Source organism: Hippocampus zosterae, chromosome 16, assembly GCF_025434085.1.
Source record: "Hippocampus zosterae strain Florida chromosome 16, ASM2543408v3, whole genome shotgun sequence".
NCBI lineage: Eukaryota > Metazoa > Chordata > Actinopteri > Syngnathiformes > Syngnathidae > Hippocampus > Hippocampus zosterae.
Genome location: NC_067466.1, coordinates 7,960,370 through 7,969,977, shown reverse-complemented (window position 1 = coordinate 7,969,977; position 9,608 = coordinate 7,960,370). Strand labels below are relative to the sequence as shown.

At 42.9% G+C, this 9,608-nt stretch overlaps 1 protein-coding gene across 3 annotated transcripts in view; it reads right to left on the bottom strand.

Moving 5' to 3' along the window:
* Nucleotides 1–6,362: 6,362 nt before the first annotated feature.
* atp2a3 (ATPase sarcoplasmic/endoplasmic reticulum Ca2+ transporting 3) overlaps nt 6,363–9,608 on the bottom strand; it is a 46,488-nt gene continuing 43,242 nt past the window's right edge. For 2 of the 3 annotated variants that reach the window (XM_052047749.1, XM_052047751.1), the window contains 2 exons: nt 9,396–9,513; nt 6,363–9,083 (listed from right to left, as the gene is read on the bottom strand). In XM_052047749.1, coding sequence (XP_051903709.1) covers nt 9,040–9,083; nt 9,396–9,513 — 162 coding nt within the window. In that variant the 3' untranslated portion in view covers nt 6,363–9,039. Of the gene's footprint in view, nt 9,084–9,183; nt 9,215–9,395; nt 9,514–9,608 lie in introns of all 3 variants that reach the window. The other variant, XM_052047750.1, reaches the window with a different exon arrangement.

Genomic DNA, 9,608 nt, shown 5'->3' with positions numbered 1-9,608 from the left:
AGTTATTCGCCTTGACTTGAATGACAACGGGTCCTATATTCCGCCCGGTTCCCCGCAGCGTCACGAGAATGCGCCATTGTCATATTTACAACACAGAGATAGAATAATCTTGGACTTCCTGCACAATGCATTGCACTCTGTATTCATGCAAGATCGCACGGACCTAGATATTCCCACATCCCCATTTTATATTGGTTAATTTAATCTGTGCATTTATTTGGAACGATGGAGAGACAGCGCCCCCGTTGGGCTCATTTTTATTACTACATAAAGCGTTTCCTAAACGGCGCAAATCGAAACGTCTTTCAACGGCAAATTGGCAGAGCAGTGACTTGGGGCTAAAAAAAAAGAAGTAATAAACCACAATGTAATTTGAGTCATCCTGCTCAAGCATTAAGAGTACACTTGAGATTTATTTTTCATTTTGAGATTTTTTTTTTTTTAATTTTGTCTTGTTAGCGCGTCAGCCTCACAGCGCAGAGGTGCAGGGGTTGATTCCGGGCTTTGGCCTTCCTGTGTAGAGTTTGCATGTTGTCCCCGTGTCTGCGTGGGTTTTCTCCGGGTATTCCAGTTTCCTCCCACATTTCAAAAACATGTGTGGCAGGTTTATGGAACATTCTAAATTGTCCCCACGTGTGATTGGGAGCGCGGATGGTTGTTCGTCTATGTGTGCCCTGCGATTGGCTCGCAACCAGTTCAAGGCCAAACACCCGAAGAAAGCTGGGATAGGCTCGGGCACGCCCCGCGACCCTTGTAAGGATAAGCGGATTGGAAAATGGATGGTGGGATGGAAAAACTGACCTCTACTGACATTTCTACATCCCAATTAGATTGATCAAATTGTCACATCTAAAATAACCCTCAAGCTGTGGTTTGAGTGTGAATGCTCCAGAGAAACTGCAAATTGCTAATAGGCTGCTGTAAGTTGGCATTCATTCGTCACAATGTTGCTCAAAATGGCCCAATTGTTCAAACAAATGCTAGCGCGCAAATAACAATGCTTTTTCTTTTCTTTTTATACATGCTCCGATTATATTCCGCAGTAACAACAATACTTAATAGCATGACTTTGAATAGACAATACAATACATGCTAATTTATATAGCGCTTTCACAACAGCGGCAGCTGTAACAAAGCGCTTAACAAAACAGTTAACAAAGTAAAATAATACACAAATATTTACGCCTACATGTAACACCAATTTTAAAGGGCACCATTTCATGTACTGTATGTCGCATTATATTCCAATTTCTTCCAATTGCATTGTTAAATTTCGAGTGTTTACCAACAACATCCATATTTGATTACTGCGATGTCACACTTTTTAAATACTGTAGCTGACAAAGCTGTCGTCTGGCCTTGGCATCCTTTGGCATGAGCCACAAGAATCATCCTCTTCATTACGACCGCTTGCTGTGAGGAAGAGGTCACAGTGTGTGCCTTCATCTTGCCAAGAATCTCCAAAGAAAAATAATATCCTCGTACGGCTTCTACTGCAAAGACATCAGAGTGTCTGGCGAACCGCGCCTGCTTGTTGAGTTATGTTGAGCAGCTCAGTCACAACACAACCTTATATGTCTAAATGTTAGGCGCTCAGTTAAATAACACCAGATGAGCCTCCTCCTCCAGTTCCAAGTCCTCATGGTTCAACTATAGTAATTTACAAGATATTTCACAAACTATCCCAGCGAAATAATTCACAAAGGAGAAATGATGGATCTTGCCGCTAAGTTTCTAGGAGTCTCAAGAACATTCTTGGAAAATGAGCTTTCTGCTAACTCTCCCAAGGATAAAGACACTTTCCACGCCGACAGCAAAACACGTATTTTGTTACCATGACAACTATGCATGGCGCTAGGGATAGCTGACCTTAGTGCCCAGGAACCGAAACAAGCGTGTGAGAAGTCTGTCAGCATGCATTTGAGTTTCTCTCACCGAGCTGTCAGTTAATTACTCTGGGGACCTTTTGGATGTCACGGAGGAGACAACTTCACAAAGTCATGAAGAAAGTTACGTTCCTGCCAATCTGCGCTTCGGACAAAAGTTTACATTTAAAACAAACACTTCACTTGTTGCCCCCCGTCCCCTTCAAAAATAGACCCATACAGATATACTTACATGTTTAACTCCTCACTAATGGGTGGGGAAACACTCCAGAGACACAACTATTTAAATACAAATGATTCAAAGTCAATTTTCCCAACAACTTTGATGTTACTGGAGTGAAGTAGAGTAGCTTCGGAGACTGAACAACACTAAACATGTCTTGTCTGACTGGTTTGATTGAAAAGGTTGTCATTATTTTCCACTGCATTCCTATAGGTGGTAGTTATGCACAATGTGAGTGTCAACATGTCGTCACGACCCCGTTGCGCATGAATGAAAAGAATTGGACTTTAAATGAAATTGCAGAACTGTTACTTTTATTTCATCTATAAGAGGAATTAATTTTAAGTCTCTATCCACATCCACATATTAATTCGCACACAGGTTAAGTATTTGATGTTTCACAATTATGCAACAAATAATGTCAAGGGCAGAAAGGTACAAAGTTGCCCTTTGGAGCCGTAAGAGTCTGCAAATTTTTATTATTTATATGCCAAACAAAGGCTCCAAGCCTTGTCCAGCCGCCTAAAGCGGTACACGAAAGAGAATGAGGCCAGACGAATAAACAGGCTGTTCGCAACACAACCTGCGAAAGTGTACGCTCAGTGGCAGGGTCCTAACAACAGAGCTGACCCACCAAGACTGGAAACTGAAAGGTACTGGAAAGGCATATGGGAGAAGGAGGTTGCACATAACAGCAGTGCACAATGGCTGGTGACCCTGAGAGAGGAGCACAGCAACCTACCTGAACAGAACCCAGTTACCATAACAGTGGCAGACATACAGGAAAGAGCCTCAGATATGAAGAACTGGACAGCACCAGGCCCGGACATGGTCCACACCTACTGGCTAAAGAAACTCACAGCACTCCATGAGCGCCTAGCAGTACAAATGAACCAGCTGCTGAGGGATGGGACTCACCCAGAATGGCTAACCGAAGGGCGAACGATCCTGATCATGAAGGATCCCTCGAAGGGTGCAGTTCCATCCAACTATCGGCCAATAACCTGTCTCTCCACAACATGGAAGCTCATGTCAGGCATCATTGCGGCTAAGATAAGTGGACACATGGATCAATACATGAACGAAGCGCAGAAGGGCATTGGTAGAGATACCAGAGGAGCCAAACATCAGCTCCTGGTTGACAGAACAGTCGCACAAGACTGCAGGTCCCGACGTACCAACCTGTGCACAGCTTGGATTGATTACAAGAAAGCCTATGACTCGATGCCACATTCATGGATCACTGAATGCTTGGAGTTGTATAAGGTGAACAGGGCCCTAAGAGCCTTCGTTGCGAACTCGATGAGGATGTGGAAAACCACACTTGAAGCCAATGGCAAGCCACTTACCCAAGTGTCCTCAGAAATGGAGCTACAATCAGTCACCTCCTCTACATGGATGACATAAAGCTGTATGCTAAGAGCGAAAGGGACAGAGATTCACTGATCCACACAACCAGGATCTACAGCAGCGACATCGGGATGTCATTCGGGCTTGAGAAATGTAGTCGGATGGTGACTAAGAGAGGAAAGGTAGTCCGCACTGAAGGGGTCTCACTCCCTGAAGGAACAATAGCAGACATTGAGGACAGCTACAAGTACCTCGGTATACCACAAGCCAATGGCAACCTCGAACTGGCAACAAGGAAAGCGGCTATGGCCAAATACCTCCAGCGAGTGAGGCAAGTCCTAAGAAGCCAGCTCAATGGCAAGAATAAGACCTGCGCAATAAACGGCTATGCCCTGCCAGTGACCAAATACCCTGCAGGAATAATAAGGTGGCCAAAGGAAGAGATTCAGACTACGGACGTTAAGACCCGAAAGCTCCTAACCATGCATGGAGGGTTCCATCCCAAATCCAGAACCCTGACACTGTACGCAAGCCGAAAGGAAGATGCGGAGTATGGACTGGAAACCCCAAGGTCAAAATGGGAAACACCTCCAAAGGTGGTGGAGAGTGACAGAGCGAAGATCCTGTGGTACTTCCAGATCCAGACTGACAAGATTGTAATGGCGAACCAACCAGATATCGTGATCATAGATAAAGGGCAGAGGAAAGCCGTTGTAGTGGATGTAGCGGTCCCAAGTGATGGAAACATCAGGAAGAAGGAACATGAGAAACTCGAGAAATACTGTACCAAGGGCTCAGAGAGGAGCTTGAGAGAGCCTGGAAGGTAAAGGTGACAGTCGTGCCTGTGGTGGTCGGAGCACTCGGGGCAGTGACCCCCAAACTAGATGAGTGGTTGCAACAGATCCCGGGAACAACATCGGACATCTCAGTCCAGAAACAGCAAGGATACTGCGCAGAACCCTCAAGCTTCCTGGCCTCTGGTAGAGGACCCGAGCTGAATGAGGGACGGACACCACCCGAGGGGTGAGACGAGGATTAAAAAATAAAATAAAAATACAGTATATATAATTTTTACCATGAAATCCTTGTCCATTTCTTTCAGAAAATAATTTGGTAGGTCACAGGTCAGTGATACTTTGAATCTGAGGCACAGTCATGCAAGGCCTGAACAGAAAAAAAAGTCCTTCCCCAAACTATTCCCGTAAAACCGAAAGCAGAGAATTCTTTCTTCAAGGCCAAGGTCACAAATGAGCTGGAGCTTATCCCAGATGCCTTCAGGGGAGAGAACGGCTCCTTCCTGGGTTGCTTGCCAGTCAATTTGCAGGGCATGTCGAGAGAGAAAACCATTCACACTCTCATTCACACCTAAGGACACGCCTGGTTCTGGAATGTGAGAGGTGAGAGGTGAACCCCCCCCCCCCCTGTAAAGAAGCGCTTACGACTATTCCACCGTGCTACCTTCTCGTTAAATTAAAGAGGTGTGTCTGAATACGTAATATGTAATTTAGATGCCAGAAGTGGTTTAAAATATTAAGCGAAGGATCGACAAAGTTGACACTAGAAAAAAAATGGCGCCCTTGTAGTCATCGCTGTAATAAAACGGTCTTAGCTTCTGCTTTTTTACTTCATCCGCACACGACTTTTTGCATATTTCTGTGTTTTTAAAGCGTCATTGCTGACTCCTAACAGTGCGTCCTTTTTAACGGCCCATCATGAAACACCGCAGAGGCAGGAGATGCATTTCATTGTCTGATCGTGTTTGTGTGTCCGTGCACACGACCTTCTCATTGGTTTCGTGTTGCATGAAGATTCATCACCTGCAATATCTGGCTGTCCCGAATATGTGTGACTGTGGAACTATCATGTATACATCCGAAGCTCAGAGTGGACATTTCAAACGGTCTCTTCTTGAGATCATCCTCTTTCTGTTTTTTTTTTTTTTTATGTAAGCGTTCTACTTGTACAACAGCAAGCTCCCCATGAAAATGTGCTAGAGCCATTCATATCAGCCATAAGATAGGAAAAAAACAAGTTGTATTGGAGAAGCATCACTTCCCTGTCCTGAGCACAAATGTCTGAAGTGGAGAAACTCTTTTCCTCATTCCAAAACAAACTTGTTATGACGCTGCAAAGCTGATTCAGTTCGGAGCAATTTGAAGGGTCATGAAAACACAAGAGATGGTGAAATATCGCCCTCTGCTGGTGGTGTAAGTCCAATGCATGTTTAAAAGAGCACGTAATCGAATGGCCACGACCTTGCTCCTCTCGAAAACGCAAACGAACTGAGAAAAGCCGGAAACGAATCATGCGGAGAGATGCTGAATGAGCATCTAGATTAAGATTACGATTGATGCTGCAATGGCATAAACCTTGTACTGGATAGTGGACATATACATATATAACATGGAATAGATATACATATAGAGAACATACACACATGCTTATGTACATATACACTGTTCCATAAATATTTGGACATTGACACAATTTTCAGGTTTTCATAAAACGGCAATGGATTTGGAATGAAACAATCGAGATGTGATTTAAGTGCAGACTCTGAGCTTTAATGGGTGTTTACATCCAAATTAGGTGAACGGTGTCGGAAATACAACACATTTTATCTGTGCCTTTGACTTTTTAAGGGAGGACAATTGGCTTCTGTTCCATGGCCAGGTACATTGCACATATGTTCATATGCATATTCACGTACATGGAGTATATATCTTTCATTTTCATTTCAAATTGTATTTTACAGAATCCAATTTTAGTGAGACTTGGTTTTGTAATTTCACATTTCATGGGTGCGAAAGCACCTACTATTTGTATACAAACAATTAAAAAGTTAATTTTCTTTTCATATGTAACCTGCAAAAAGTAAAAACAAAATAGAAGCTCAGAATAAATAAGATAAATAATCTTTATTTCCACGTCTTCGTTATTTATAAAAATTATGTGACCACAATCAATATTAACAAGGCAATACAGACAATCTTTTTCCGTTTTTCAGTTGAAAGTCAGGCTCTCGAGACTTTTATCGATTTAAATTGTGACTTGTTATGGATATGAACATGATCGCCACACTACTGTGAGACAACAAGGTTATCTGAGATGGTCGGTGCACCATGATGGCGGTCCCATCAATGAGTTCAATTTCTCAGGATGGGCCATTCGTCTCCAGAGCCTGCTTATATCTACACCAAGCCCTTCACTGTACAGCCACACAATTTAACTACCCAGAATCCTTGACTGCTTCTTGCTCATCGTCAACCAGCGTTTACACGAATTCTCGATCGTTGTCACACCGACAAACTGAAACGATCACCGTCATTGTCAATCAATCAGCGTAATGATTCTCAAACTTGACATTGTATGCTTCTCACACAGTCACCACACAAAAACTCAAATGTAAAAGCCAAACAAAAAAGGATCAAGAAAAAACTCTCTATTCTACAAAATCCAAAGAAGTGCCAAAAAAAAAAGGGGGGGGGGGGGGGTACTTTCATTGATACTCCCCAAACAATCGATATACTGTATAGGTTATTATTACAGTAACATGATTCCATGCAATCATATATTCATCTTCTGTACAGAATTGAGGATTCAGTAGTAAATAAACATTTATAGACCTCGATGGGGCCCGGTGGCCAGAGGTTGGCGAACGATGGGAAAACCAGGACATCGGAGCATGTGGTTCCGAGCACACTTTCTCTTCTTGGTGTTCAAAAGATTTTATTTTATTTTTTATTTGATTGATTGATTTTTTAAGAGATCGAAACAAATTCATTAGGAACACTTGCACCGTTTTCGGCAATTTTTTTTCTGGGTGCGTGTTCGGCAAGTGGAGCAAAGAGATGAAGGAAAAAAAAAATGAAACAAACATGCAGCCAACCACTGTGACCCAGTCCACAGAGCTTCCGGACCCGACACGAAACCAATAATTTAGAGCTAAAAGACACAATCTCAACCGTGCGTGTTCTTTCAAATACATTATTGAATTATCTAAAACATGGACCCTTTGAGTTTCTAAAAGACTTGAGAACATAGGAGAAGCGAAAGAGTAGCGCACCAAGCACACGCGGCAAAAGCTTTTGAACCTCATGATCAACATTTGACTTTTAGGGGAACACAGGAATGGTCGCGGTGGGCAGAAACATCATTAAGGGCTCCTAAGACATTCATTTTCACCACTTGGTCCAAGTGGAGTTGCAGTGGGGCTGTATAAGGCCTGGTGTGATTCAATACGTACTTTTGAGGCAATCAAGCTGTCTACTTGCCATTCTTGAACTTATATTGTCCAATACGTTCAACTCAGAGCCTGAAACGTCAACCAGATTACGGGCCACACCACTCCGAAAACTGTTAGCGATGAACAGGATGAACTAAAAGTGCCCAATAATCTTGACAGCTGCATTTCATGTAATCTTCCCGAAACCTTTGAATGCAAATATCCAACTTGTCAATGTTTTCCTTTTTGCCTTGTTCTCTACGAAGGAGCTGAATGTTAAAATACGACAACGTTTCCGAAACAAATCCACTCATTTGATTTGATTGACAGGACCTCACAGTTCTGAACTTCGAACAACGCTCTCATAGAATAAGCTTAGAGTGAAGTGCCAGTAAGCTTCGAGTGTCACCGAGGGGTTGCAACACAGACACGGAAAGACGGCAAGAATCACAAAAAGGTATCGCGGACGATGTCCTCCGACAACCTGTTCCCATTCAGTTCTTTTCAGAGAAAGCAAAAAAAAAAAAAACATCGCCAAAAATATTGAAACATGGACCAGTTGAGCTTATGCATTAAAAAAAAAAAGTTGAGAGAATGTCAGCTGTCAAGGTTATCGCGCATTTACACACACACACAAACAGACAGAATTATTATTAATTAAAAGAGCCAAATGACAAAGACACAACTAATACACAGGTTTTACTGCAGTTTGACCTTTTAGCTTTTATCATCTAACTAGATTTTTTCTCGCCGAGTTTTGAAGGTGGGCCCGCAAATAAAGCACCGGAAAAAAAGTGGCGCAAGCTCAAGACAGCTGAGCTCTGTGTTGAGGGGGAAGAGATGAAGAGTGACCAGGAAAGCTTTCCTGTGATGACCTTGAGATCAAGAGATACATCACACTACTTCTAGAAAAGTGATTTGCAGAAGCTCGGGCAGTACTACCAGATTATCGCGGGACGCGCACGCGGACACAAAGACGCACAGGTTCGGTAGTTCTCGACAGTGACCCGACACACAAACAGCAGCCCAAGAGCCACATTTTTCCACACGCCATTTCAGAGTTTAGGGCTTATTTTCCTGCTTTTAACACCTCACCCCACCCACCTTGCATTATCAATCTTCATTCCACTGGGAAAAAAAAAAAGTCACTGCACACATGTTTTTTTTCCGGCATTCGCTCACATTCAAGCCAAAGATTGCAGCAGCTTTTTTTTGTTTGTTTGTTTTTCCTCAGGCACGCCTCTTGACTGTAGTGGTGGTTCATCCGACACGGAATGATGAGTAGGGGGTTGTTGCTTGTAAAAGGGAAGAAGGAAAGCCTGTGTCTAACTGTGAGCGCGTTGGAGGGAGACGACTTAATTCTGCTGCCATTTCCTCCGGTACTTCCTCTCATCATCACCTGCCAGAGCGAGGAAAAAAGAAAAGTTATTTTAAGTCAGATGATGAGCAGTTTGCAGTCGTCATAACGAAGAGTAAAGCGGTACTAGGAGGGGTTGTACCTTTCCATAGAAGGGAAGATAAGAATTTAGGCTGCATTAGAAATGCAGAGGAAGAAAAAAAAAGGAAAGTCAGTGAAAGGATGAAATTGTACTTGATTTAAACATCCCGGTAAGAACATTAAACGGCTTTCAGACAGACGTGACTTGCTCGAGGCTCACGAAATCATCACTTGATGTAATACAATAAATTGGAAAAAAAATTGGAAAAATACCTTCAAGGTAATGCCTGGAAATATATTTTAGTGCCTCATCCAGGAGGATGACGGGGATTGAAATTTTCAGGACCACGGTCCACTGAGACCAACGCAGAGGGGTCACCTGGAAGATCAGCTGAATGATAAAAGCAACGGAAGACTTGGATAAATATACCATCAGCTGAGGAAAGGTGATAGACACAAGTTTCTGCATTGAATAATTTGCTTCCA